The 13,981-nt window shown below is 42.8% G+C and overlaps 1 protein-coding gene across 2 annotated transcripts in view; it reads right to left on the bottom strand.

Moving 5' to 3' along the window:
* The window catches only part of zcrb1 (zinc finger CCHC-type and RNA binding motif 1), a 55,078-nt gene that overhangs the window by 18,278 nt on the left and 22,819 nt on the right, over window positions 1-13,981 (bottom strand). For both annotated transcript variants that reach the window (XM_078220211.1, XM_078220210.1), the window contains one exon: window positions 269-297. In XM_078220211.1, the coding sequence (XP_078076337.1) occupies window positions 269-297 (29 nt within the window). The remainder of the gene's footprint in view (window positions 1-268; window positions 298-13,981) is intronic.

Genomic DNA, 13,981 nt, shown 5'->3' with positions numbered 1-13,981 from the left:
CTTGGGATTTTAAACGCAAGACTAAAGTGCCAGAGCAAGAGCTTTCTAAGTGTTAATACCAAGTTTACAATGTTTAGATCATGATATCTAAATATTGTTTTATTTTTCATCATTTTGGCATATCGTTAAACAAACATTTGATCTTACAAATTTTAGTTAGATCAATTATTTTTAAAACAAAGAAATAAATTGTAATACATTTAATTCCCTCAATACCTGACATTTACCACAGAAGAATTTCCAACAACATGAATTATGTTTCACTTACTTGACCACTGTGCCATACTTGGAAAAAATCTGAAAGAAAAAAAAATTGTCAAAACTGGATATATATGGAAGAAAAATCAGAAGATTGACCAGTCAAACCTATAAAGTTAATTAAAATGAACTAACAGCATTTTTGCTAGTTTAAAAGCCACCTGGTTGGAACCTACAGTTGGCTAACAGAACATCTATTTGTGTTTAAAGTAGCTTGTCAATTACAAACACTTTATTCTTGTGCGTTGTGAAATTGTGAAAATCTAGGAAAGAGAAGAAATTCCTGCCAATGTCAGGGATGCTGTCATCACTACCCTCTTCAAGAAAGGAAACAAAGTGAACTGTGGGAACGACTGAGGAATTTCCCTACTCTCCATCAATGGGAAGGTCACTGCCTGAATTCTCACCAGCCACCTTCTCCCAGTCTCTAAACTAATCATTCCAGAAAGCCAGTGTGGCTTCCGACCAAATTGTGGAATAGCAGACATGATTTTCACTGCTCAATAATAAGAGAAATACCAGGAGCAACATCAACCACTCTACCTGGCCTTTATCGGTCTGACCAAGGCTTTCGACTCAGTCGATCAGGAAGTGCTATGGAAGACCTGTTAAAGACTGGCTCTGCAGAAAAATTCATCAACATCCTCCAACTCCTCCATGATAAGATGTCAGTGACAGTCCTTGCCGATGGAAATAAGACAGAAACCTTTGAGATAAAGACTGGAGTCAAGCAGGGATGTGTCATTGCCCCCACCCATTTCACCATCTTCATCACCATCCTTCAGCTTATCAAGAACAAGCTTCTCAGTGGAAAGGACATAGTCTACATAATGAACAGAAAACTTTTCAGCCTCAACCGGTTGAAATCCAAGAATACGACACTGACATCAGTATGCGGATGACGTCGCTCTCTCAAGAGAATCCCCATGCAATGCATGACACCTCCATGGAAGCATACTGAAGAATCGGTCTCAGCCTCGACCTCAAAAAGACTCAAAGAACAAAGAACAGTACAGCACAAGAACAGGCCCTTTGGCCCACCAAGTATGTGCCAACACATGCCTCTCTAATCTAATATTGTCTTGCCTGTATGTGGTCCATATCTCTCTTTTCCCTGCCTGTTCATGTATCCATCCAGATGCCTCTAGAACAGTGGTTCCCAAACTGTTTTCACTGGGCTGCACTTTCGGATTAAAAATTTGCTCGCGCCATACCAAATTTTTTATTGATAAGAAATACATTCAAAAACAAAAAAAACCAACTCCGAGCAGTGCTTGATTCATAACATAGAACACAACTACTTTATGATATCATGGGACATCCAGAAAGTATGAAAGAATGCTTATTTAAACCATGTTTAAATGTTTCTTTGATTGTCCTTGAATCTTCCCGCCACACTTGCCATCCTCTCACGCTGCACCAGTGTGGCGCGCGCCGCACCCTTTGGGAACCACTGCTCTGGAACATTGTTATAGAATCTGCTTCCACCACCTCCCCCGACAGCACGTTCCAGGCATTCACCTCCGTGTGTGTGAAAAACCTGCCCCTTACTTCTCTTTTAAACTTTTCCCTCTCACTCTCAACCTATGCCCCGAGTAATTGACTCTTTGACACCTCTGACTATCCACTCATCCAAGCCTGTCATAATCTTGTAAACCTCTATCAGGTCCCCCCATATCCTCCATCCTCCAATGAAAATGATTCAAGTTTGTTCAACCTTTCTTCATACTCCACATCCTCCAAACCAGGAGATATCCCGGTAAATCTCTTCTGCACCCTTTCCATTGCATCAACATTCTTCTGCTAGTGTGGCTACCCGAATTGTTCACAATATTTTAAATGCAGCCTAACCAAAATCTTATACAGCTGCAACATGATTTTCCAACTCCTATACTCAACGCCCTGACCGATGAAGGCCAGCATGCCATACGCCTTCTTGACCACCTTGTCCACCTGAGTTGCCACCTTCAGGGAACTGTGTACGCCGAGATCCCTTCGTATGCTAATATTTTACGGGCACGACCATTTACTGTATACTTTGCTTCTGCAATGGACCGTCCAAATTGCATCACCTCACATTCCACCTGCCATCTTCGGCCCAGGTCTCCAGCTTATTTATATCCTGCTGTATCCTCCGACAATCCTCTTCACTATCCGCTACTCCTCTAATTTTTGTATCATCTGCAAATTTACTAATCAGACCATCTAACCTTTCCTCTAAATCATATATATATATATATATATATATATATATATATACACCAAGCCAGTTTTGTATCCATCTTACCAGCTCACCTCGGATCCCATATGACTTCACCTTCTGTATCAGCCTGCCGAGGAACCTTATTGAAGGCTTTACTAAAGTCCATGTATACAACATCCACAGCACTTGCCTGGTCAATTTTTGTCACTTCCTCAAAAAACTCAATCAAGTTTATGAGACACAACCGCCCCTTCACAAAACTCTGCTGTCTATCGCCAATAAACCTATTCTCTTTTGGATGTGAATACATCCTGTCCCTAAGAATCTTCTCCAATAATTTCCCCACCACTGATGGAAGGCCTGTAATTTCCTGAATTGTCTCTTTTGCCCTTCTTAAACAGAGGAACAATGTTAGCTACTCTCCAATCCTCTGGTACCTCACCTGTGGTTAAAAAGGATACAAAGACTTTAGCCAAGGCCTCAGCAATTTCTTCCCTCACTTCTCTCAGTATTCTGGGATAGACCCTACCTGGCCCTGGGGACTTTTCCATCTTAATGTTTTTCAAAACCTCCAATACCTCCTCATTTTGTAATCTCAATGTGTCTTGGAATAGAACAAAGAACAAAGGAAATTACAGCACAGGATCAGGCCCTTCGGCCCTCCAAGCCTGCACCGACCATGCTGTTCAACTTAACTAAAACCCCCGACCCTTCCGGGGACCATATCACTCTATTCCCATCCTATTCATGTACTTGTCAAGATGCCCCTTAAAAGTCACTACCGTATCCACTTCCACTACCTCTCCTGGCAACAAGTTCCAGGCACCCTCCACCCTCTGTGTAAAAAATCTGCCTCGTACATCTCCTTTAAACCTTGCCCCTCGCACCTTAAACCTGTGCCCCCTAGAAATTGATTCTTCCACCCTGGGAAAAAGCTTCTGACTATCCACGCTGTCCATGCCCTTCATAATCTTGTATTCTTCTATCAGGCCGCCCCTCAACCTCCGTCGTTCCAGTGAGAACAAACCAAGTTTCTCCAACCTCTCCTCATAGCTAATGCCCTCCGTACCAGGCAACATCCTGATAAATCTTTTCTGTACCCTCTCCAGAATCTCCACATCCTTATAGTAGTGTGGCGACTAGAATTGAAAACTATATTCCAAGTGCGGCCTAAAACTAAGGTTCTATAAAGCTGCAACATGACTTGCCAATTTTTAAACTCAATACCCCGGCCGATGAAGGCAAGCATGCTGTATGCCTTCTTGACTACATTCTCACCTGCATTGCCACTTTCAGTGACCTGTGTCCCTGTACACCCAGATCCCTTTGCCTATCAATACTCCCAAGGGTTCTGCCATTTACTGTATATTTCCTATCTGTATTAGACCTTACAAAATGCATCATTTCACATTTGTCTGGATTAAACTCCATCTGCCACCTCTCCGCCCAAGTCTCCAACTGATCTATATCCTGCTGTATCCTCTGATGGTCCTCATTGCTATCCGCAAATCCACCAACCTTTGTGTCATCAGCAAACTTGCTAATCAAACCAGTTACATTTTCCTCCAAATCATATATATATATATATATATATATATATCTATCTCAAACAGCAAAGGTCCTCGCACTGATCCCTGAGGAACGCCACTTGTCACAGCCTCCATTCAGAAATGCACCCTTCCATTGCTACCAATGCTACCCTGCCTTCTTTGACCGAGCCAGTTTTGTACCAACCTTGCCAGCTCACCTCTGATCCTGTGCACCTTCACCTTCTGCACCAGTTGGCCATGAGGGACCTTGTCAAAGGTCTTACTGAAGTCCATGTAGACAACATCCACTGCCCTACCCTCATCAATCATCTTCGTCACTTCCTCAAAAAATTCGATCAAGTTAGAGAGACACGACCTCCCCTTCACAAAACCATGTTGCCTCTCACTAATACGTCCACTTATTTCCAAGTGGGAATGAATCCAGTCTCGAAGAATCTTCTCCAATAATTTCCCTACCACTGATGTAAGGCTCACCGGCCTGTAATTACCTGGATTATTCTTGCTACCTTTCTTAAACAAAGGAACAACATTGGCTATTCTCCAATCCTCTGGGATCTCCCCTGCAGTCAGTGAGGATACAAAGATTTCTCTCCAGGCCCCAGCAATTTCCTCCCTTGCCTCTCTCAGTATTCTGGGGTACACCCCATCAGGCCCTGGGGACTTGTCTGCCTTAATGTTTCTCAAGAACCCCAATACCTCCTCCTCTTTTGATCTCAACATGATTCAAACTATCTACACATCCTTTCCCAGGCTCATCATCCACCAATTCCTTCTCTTTGTTGAATATTGACGCAAAGTACTCATTTAATACCTCGCCCATTTCTTCTGGCTCCATGCATAGATTCCCTCCCTTGTCGTTGAGTGGACCAACACTCTCCCTGGCTACCCTCTAAACCTTGGGATTTTCCTTAATCCTGCTGGCCAATGCTTTTTTGACTCCTTTTAGCCCTCCTTACTCCTTGCTTCAGTTTCTTTCTACTTTCCTTGTATTCCACACTTGCTTTGTGTGTTCCCAGCCTCCTAGCCTTGACAAATGCTTCCGTTTTCTCTTTAAGTAGGCTCACAATATCTCTCGTTATCCAAGGTTCCCAAAACTTGCCATACTTATCCTTCATCCTTTCAGAAACGTGCAGGTCCTGAATCCCTATCAACTTACACTTGAAAGCCTCTCACACGCAACATGTTGATTTGCTCTCAAACATCTGCCCCCAAACTACATTCTTCAGTTCCTGCCTAATATTATTGTAATTAGCCTTCCCCCAGTTTAGTACCTTAACTTGAGGACACTTGTTTTTAATCCATCAGTATCTTAAAGCTTACTGAACTGTGGTCACTGTTCCCGAACTGCTCCCCTACTGAAATGTCAACCACCTGGTCGGGCTCATTCCCCATACCAGGTCCAGTATGTCCTCTTCTCTCGTTGGACTATCTTCATACTGTTTCAAGAAGCCCTCCTGGATACTCCTTACAAACTCTGCCCCATCCACGCCCCTAGCACTAAGTGAGTCCCAGTCAATATAGGGGAAGTAAAAATCTCCCACCACGACAACCCTGTTACTTTTACACCTTGCCAAAATCTGCCTACATATCTGTTTCTCTATCTCGCACTGACAGTTGGGTGGCCTATAGTAAACCCCCAACATTGTGACTACACGCTTCCCATTCCGGAGCTCTACCCATATTGCCTTGCGTATGAACCCTCTGAGGTGTCTTCCCGTAGTACAGCTGTGAAATTCTCCTTAACCAGTAGTGCAACTCTCCCACTCTGTTTACATCCCCCTCTATCCCGCTTGAAACATCTGTATCCTGGAATGTTAAGCTGCCAATCCTGTCCTTCCCTTAACCAAGTCTCTGTAATGGCAACATCATCATATTCCTAGTACTAATCCAAGCTCTAAATTCATTTGCCTTACCGGTTATACTTCTCGCATTGAAGCAATGCACTTCAGTCCACCAGACACTTTGATTAGCAACCTCACCCTGCCTGCTGTTTCTCTGAGTTTTACTGGCCCTACTCTCTGGTTCCCCTTCAGCTAATTCACCTTTGCTTTGGTTCCCACCCCCCTGCCAATCTGGTTCATTAATGTGCCAGGGAAGGAAATCTGTCATCCTTACGTGGTCAGCCCTAAATGTGACTCCAGGGCAATGTGGTTGACACTTAATTGCCCTCTGAACAAGGGCAACTAGGGATGGGCAATAAATGCTGGCCGGCCAGCGACACCCAAGTTCCAAGAATGAATACAAATACTTTGTACTGGGAAATTTTAAACAAACGGTAAACTGTTTCTCGCAGCTGGATAAATACCCAATCCCTTGGATCGAGGACTTAAACGCAAAGAGGATTTTTGTTTCCGATTATGAACTTATTCATGTGTACTCACATTTAAAGCTAGATGAGGATTCCCAGCGACATTCAGCAATTCATAGTCAGAGGAAGTTTAACATTTATAAAGTCATTAACGTTGCAATGAAGTTTGTGACAATCCCCTAGTTGTCACACTCTGGTGCCTGTTCAGGTACACTGAGGGAGAGTTTAGCATGGCCAATGCACCTAACCAGCATGTCTTTCAGACTGTGGGAGGAAACCAGAGGAAACCCACTCAGATACAGCGAAAATGTGCAGACTCCGCACAGTGACCCAAGCCAGAAATTGAACCCAAGTCTTTGGCATTATGAGGCAGCAGTGCTAACCACTGTGACACCTCGTCTATGGTGCTAGTTTGGACAAAGAAATTTCAGAAGTATCTGCATGGCGGTGCAGCCCATAACATCGGCCCATATCCAGCTTTGGACTTTATTACTATCTGCCTTGCATTATCGATTGGAACACTCTTCAGGAGGCTGAGTTGCGAATGCAGATGCTGAGGTTTGATTACGATTAACAGATACTTGTCGTACCCCTAATGGAAGAGACGGTAATCATGAACTTTTTCGAAACTCTCCCAATGACAGCCAATAATATTTGGCTGTGGACTCAAAATTATGATGTGGAGATGCCGGCGTTGGACTGGGGTAAACACAGTAAGAAGTTTAACAACACCAGGTTAAAGTCCAACAGGTTTATTTGGTAGCAAAAGCCACACAAGCTTTCGAAGCTCTAAGCCCCTTCTTCAGGTGAGTGGGAATTCTGTTCACAAACAGAGCTTATAAAGACACAGACTCAATTTACATGAATAATGGTTGGAATGCGAATACTTACAACTAATCAAGTCTTTGTTTCTTAAAGACTTGATTAGTTGTAAGTATTCGCATTCCAACCATTATTCATGTAAATTGAGTCTGTGTCTTTATAAGCTCTGTTTGTGAACAGAATTCCCACTCACCTGAAGAAGGGGCTTAGAGCTCCGAAAGCTTGTGTGGCTTTTGCTACCAAATAAACCTGTTGGACTTTAACCTGGTGTTGTTAAACTTCTTACTGGCTCAAAATTACCCAGTCCTGAATGAATTGAAGCAGCTAGTGCTGATGGGGGTATCCAAAAGGCTGTTACAGCCTGAACTGCACCCATATTGGAGTCGCAGAGAGCAGCTGACTGTGGAAGATGGCACACTCCTATGGGGTTCAAGAGTGTTATCCTGAGCCAGGTTCACCATCCCATCCTGGCTGAACTTTACTATGGCCACCCAGAAGTGGCAAACTGAAGATCCTCCAAGTTACCATGTCTGGTGGCCAGGTATGGATATTTGCTCATGGGTCAGTGTTGGCAATATCAACATGGGCAGAACCGTCACCAGTCACTACTCTTCACACTTAGGAATGGCCAGGACGGCTGTAGACATGGCTGCACATGACAGTGCCGGACCGTTCACGGGGTCTATGTTCTTGGTAATGGTCGATGCCGATTGAAAATGGATGGCCATACACAGGGCGAGTTAATCAAACACAAGGACAAGAGTGGAGAAACTTCACACCTGTTTCTTGACATAACATCCTCCTTTCAACACTCACCACCCACATCCTTCTCCTTTGTGAATACGGAGGCAAAATACTCATTAAGGACCTCACCCACTTCATCTGGTTCCACAGACAAATTCCTTCCACTGTCCTCAAGTAGACCCACTCTTTCGTTAGCTACACTCTTCCTCCTTATATATGCATAATAAGCCTTGGGATTCTCCTTAATCCTGTCTGCCAAAGACATTTCTTGGCCCTGTCAAGCCTTCCAAGTCCCTGTTTAAGCTCTTTCCTGCTATCTTAATATTCCTCAAGAGCCTTATCCGTTCTCAATTTCCTGAAATTTATGTATGCCTCAAGTCCTTTACCAACCCCAGGCCAAGATCCAGTCTCTCACTCTATCAAGATCAATGGAGAAACCTTCTAAACGTGGAACATATTTCTTCAGAAGGAACTCTTCAAAATGCAGATAATGAATAAACAAAACTTACTCCAACTTATAAATCAAAGAGAAGGTTTAATCAAGAAACTTCATTACTCCAAACTTGGAGTCGTGCCCCGGGCCATTCCAAGTGCCCCACAATTCTAAACAGGTTCTTATTTATAGTGAGTCAGCTGACTATTACACCACTCTGTAATTGGTTCCATGGTTTACTGGGTCAGCTGACTCTTACATCTTGTTCCCATTGGTCACATTACATCCAATACAATGTTGTCACCGGTTACATTCTAACAGATTCCCTTTATTTAAAAAAAAATAACTTAAGACAACCATCCTCCAGTATTCTTAATAACTTTCCAGTACCTGCACCCCTTTTTGTAAAACAGTCGGATACCTGTAGATTTGCACCGCCCAGTTAAGTTTGGAAACTTCCTTGTTTTCCAGCATTTGTTTAATGCTGGCCAAATCAATTCTTAGTCGTTTTTCTGCTACACTTTTTGTTGAGTGAACATTGTCCCATAAAGTCCACATAACACCCAATTGATACTTACTTACCTAATGTGCCCATGAAAAATAATTCTGTTAATGTGTCAGACAAATATATCCCCATATCCAACGCCTCCATTAATGCTAGGGTTTCAGTCACCAATGTGCTTTTAACTACCCTTTGCTTCTCAGGCCAAGGGGCAACATTTTCCTTCCTTACCTACCAGGAATATTATGAATCCAGCATCACTTGTCCACCTGGTAGATTGGCATGTGAAGCATCACTAAACACAACCAATTTCATATCTTCCGGTTCTCCTAGTGCTGGGAATTTAATTACACACTCCGCTAATTTTAACTTTTTTAATGTTTTATTAGCTTGCAAGATCTCTCTGACTGTGGTGCTTCAAAATATTACTGAGCTCTAGGGCATTATAGCTCCCATCTGGTCTTGTCTGTGCGCATAGCCAATTTAGCTGTCCTATCATACTTAACAGCTCTGTTTCTTTCTCGTTGGCCTGTTCCTCTTTTTCCATTGACCTTTCTCCGGTGATGAGAATGGGATCAATACTTTTTAGATATCCCTATTGACTCATCGTTACACCAGATGTACTTTGTCGGATATAAAGACCAAGATATCGAAAAGCACCAGCTGCTTGACTCCCTACTTTAAATTCTGTTTTCAGCTTCTCAATTATCCTTTTTCAAGTTCTTCTGTGCCACCCCATCGGAAATCATCCACATGCATTATAAAAATTCCAGCTAATTTTCCTTTAGCCTTCCAGTAAAACATTGTTGGATCTGCTTTTATCTGGACACAGCCAGTCTTCAGCAATACAGAGCGTACAGAGAAATACCAAACTCTTGATGCATTACATATACACATTTGTTTAATTTCCACAGATGTCCCGGTGTTTTACCTGCTTCTTTGGGTGACCTCAAAAAAACTTTTCTCCGAAATGTTTCGCCCGGCAGAAGTGCTGCTTTGATATCAATTGATTTGCATATCCAATTATTAGATGATAGAACAGCAAAAAAAATGTTCAGTGTCACTTTCCCTGTGAATGAATCAACCCTAATGTCTCTCCCATCTAAATGTTCCTCATACCCACGGGCTACTAATCTGGCTTTAGCTTTATACATTCCATCTTGCAAAACTTTCTCTGTGCAAACCCACCTATGGGACAAAGCAGGTTGCCCTTCATCTGGTACCTTGGTGTACACCCCAAACTCCTTCCAACTGTCCAGCTCTTTTTGTTTGGCCTCTCTTACTTCCACAAGCTCCATTTTGTTTGCAACTATCAATACTTCCTTATCATGGGGGCTTCTACTCCTATTCCTATCATTGATTTGATTCCTCGCCTTCCTCGTTAAACTCCAGCCTCTACTGCCATGTCTGTTTCTGTCAGGGCTGCTACTCTCAGACTGCTGTCCTCTTCGGTCACAGATTCGTGATTTTTTCCTGGGTTCATGAATGCTTACTGTCTCATCCTCAGGACTTCAGTCTCACTTTTTTTGTTTCCATCTGTCCACCCCATTTTCACAATCTATAGCTTTGGCTTCTTGCCCTTGCTCTTGTATGTTGAGCCAATGTTTGTACTTTCCAGAGGCCTTTCCTTCTTTCCTGATTATAGTGGCCTCCCTCCACTCGCTTGACCCTTCGGATATGTACGATACCACTGTGCCTACTTTGGGGAGCTGTACCTTTGAAGTAGCAACTTTATCCCCTGCTTCACTGGTACTTTATTGATCATCAGATTCCCTCTCATCTATTGTTGACTGCTCCTCATAATAACTCAGGGTATGTGCATGTGAGGTACAAGGTACCTTCTGCACTTCTGCATCTTGCTCAGATGCTCCAAATTCATACCAAGTCCCACTACTCTCGAAGAGTGGGTTTGCACTGTCTGGTTACCGTATTGTACTATAACTACTTTGCTGTCTGTTCCTATCACTTTCCCACGCTCGTTCCACTCTTTTATAGTAGACCCTATCCCCTTTCTCAAAGTATACCCCCGACGGTCTTATGCGATTCCTTAGGCCCTTCCTATCCATTCTGAAACCTCAGCCTTGATGAAGGCCTTTCTCCCTGCATGCATAGCGTTTAAGTGTGCAGAAAACATGGTGCTAATGCTTGTCCGTTCGTGCGCCAGGGGAGCATCTGTTACTGATGGCAGCTTCGGATTCCTCCCGTATACCAACTGGTATGGACTATAGCCCCCCATCATTTGTAACAAATTTTTGATGTGCACTGCCCATGCTAATGCAACCTGCAATTTACAGCCCGGTTGATCTGCCAAAATTTGATGCAACATGTCATCTATAACTGCATAATTACTTTCACAGAGGCCATTGATGAATGGGCTCTCTGCTACATTGTGCATTATTTAAATTTTCGCACATATCTTGAAACTCATCATTTGCGAATTCGCCCCCATTTTCCGTCAAAAATTTAGATGGTGCTTCCAATCCAGTGGGTCATAATTTTATCTATAAATGGTCTTTTTATCTTTGCTGTAAATCACCGTGGATATGCTAAACCGGGTGGCCATGTCAACAAAAATAGATAGAAGCCTTAGTCCTTGTGTCAATGTCTTTTAGATCCATCGCCACTACATCATTGAAATCTTGTGCTAACAGTAGACTCACGACTGGACACAGGGGTGTCCTTCTAAATTTTATGCAAATTTCACACTTGGCTGATATTTGGTCCAGGAGATCATTAGATCCTTTGTCCAGCACACCTGCATCCTGCAGCAGTGCTCTCAGTCTCTGTGGTGCTGGATGACCAAACTGCTTATGGAGTTTCAGAATAATCTTCTGGTCCATCATGCTGTTGTCTGTTAGCGACACTAATGCCTTATGAACCCTTTGGTCTGATAATTTTGGTTTGCTTAAAAGGAAGCCAATAATGGCCAGATCTTGTAAAAAGTAGGTACACAGTTTTCCCAAATACCACAGCTTTATCCTGTTTCAAATCGATGGTCATCTGAGCTTTCTTCATTGCAGACCTGCTTAACAACAAAGGTATATCACTGGAAACTACATCTGTACTTATAAATAAACTGATTCCTGCAATCTTACAGGGAAGTGTCACCCTTTTGGAGGACGTTAGAGTGTTGTCATCTCCAAATCTAAAGCAGGTGGAACTATCATGTTCTTTTACTTTCTTTCGGTCTTTATGACCAAGAGACCCTAAATAACAATCTAGCCACTCTTGGCCGCAGACAGAGTGGACGTACATCCACTATCTAAAACAGCACAGTTGAAAGAGTCTATCAGGATGCTCATTATGGGACTCAACTTTTCTGCCACCAAAACAATGCCTTCTTGGTCCTTATCCTCATCACTATTGGTTTTCACGTATTCTGTGTCACATGTGGTTTCAAAGACACGATTTCTTCTTTTCGGACAGTTTACAATGTAGTGGAATGGGGAAATCGCATTGGAAACAGCGATTCATAATCCCTCTAGCATTTCTTCGATTTAAACATCTTTTATCAGTTTCCCATGTGTCTTCTTTCCCCATTTTCAAATCGGCTATACCCGTTTTCAACACTAGGTCTGTTATTAATGTAACTGTCTCTGTTTAAAGGTCTTTGTGTACCATTTGGTCTGGCATGTGGTTGAGTCACCATTGACTCCTCTGTTCTGGGTGCTCTGGCATTCCGGTCTGCATTGAACAAGGTGGCGGGGAAGGATTGTTTCCAGAAAAATGTTTTTAATGATGCTGCCATTTGATCAAGGAGGGGCTCGGTTCCCCTTAATTGTATTCCAGCCATTACTAAAAGAGTATCCACTTGCAACAGACATGCATAGTCCAACAACTTAGAGGCCAATACTGCATCTGGAATCTCCAAATTAAATTTCATTAGCCTGTTGTGGCCCCTATCAAAATCCATGATATACTTTTCCATGGACTGGGTGTCCTGTCTCCTAATCCTGTCAAACATCACCCATCTTTCATCATTCTCTAAGAACTCATTTTTCTGGTAAAATTTACCTAAGAATTGTAGTAGGAGCTGTAGCCCTTCTTCTCAATTCAGGGCATCTGCTGTCCAATCGGAAAATACTTTGCTCCTAATTGGAAGCGACAAAGCTAATGACATACTTTGCTTTTGTTTTCCCCCTTGGTATTGTGGTGACAAGGGTCCACATTTCCACCTCTGCCTTCCATTGCCGATATGGTTCGGCATCTGAAAAGACAGGAGGACAATCAAATCCCACCGGTTTACTTCTACCTTCTGCCATGGTTGTAGTACTTCTTCAAAAACAAACACCATGATGGGTTTTCCTCTGCTACCAATATTTCTCCAGAAGAAACTCTTCAAAATGCAGATAATGAAAATACAACAAAACTTACTCCAACTTATAAATCAAAGAAAGGGTTTAATAAAGAAACTTCATTACTCCAAACTTGGGGTTGCGCCCTGGGCCACTCCAAGTTCCCCACAATTCTAAACAGGTTCTTATTTATAGTGAGTCAGCTGGTCAGCTGACTATTACATCATCCTGTAATTGGTTCCATGGTTTACTGGGTCAGCTGGCCCTTCTATCTTGTTCCCATTACATCCAATACAACGTTGTTACCAGTTACATTCTAACAGAACATTACCCTTACCTGGGGAGCCACCTCTCATCAATGGCTGACAAAGATGCTGCTGTTTCTCTCAGCTTCAAGCAGCTAAAAACAAAACTAAAACTGAATGGCTCTGTGAAAAATAGCTGAACCTGGCCACATTACATGACCTGTCAAACCAACCCGAATTAAACTTCACCCAACAATCCCAGGGGACATTAAAACCACAGAACACTGCATTAGTTCAGATTAAATCAACAAATGCTTCAATTATCCTCCTTCAGCAACAATGAAGGATACCGGTCAGACAACACAGTCCCGACAAAATATCCTGCAAAGAAAGACGATTAAAATATATTTCTCAAAAGGCACAGTATCATCACAGAAGTATGTGGTTGAAGATGCGGCTCCAGGGTTGGGCTAATCAGCCCCACAAGGACCCACAGAACCCATGTTCAATAACATGGAGTTTCGTAAGTGGACAATCATACATGTTAGGGAGTGATCACTGAAGAGGAAGCAGCAGTAGCATTGGGTTGGGGAGCAATTGTGAATGTTAGTTCTACAGATA

Source organism: Mustelus asterias, chromosome 9 (assembly GCF_964213995.1).
Source record: "Mustelus asterias chromosome 9, sMusAst1.hap1.1, whole genome shotgun sequence".
Classification (NCBI taxonomy): Eukaryota; Metazoa; Chordata; class Chondrichthyes; order Carcharhiniformes; family Triakidae; genus Mustelus; species Mustelus asterias.
The sequence above is the reverse complement of the archived record's forward strand: the minus strand, read 5'-3'. Positions and strand labels throughout refer to the sequence as shown.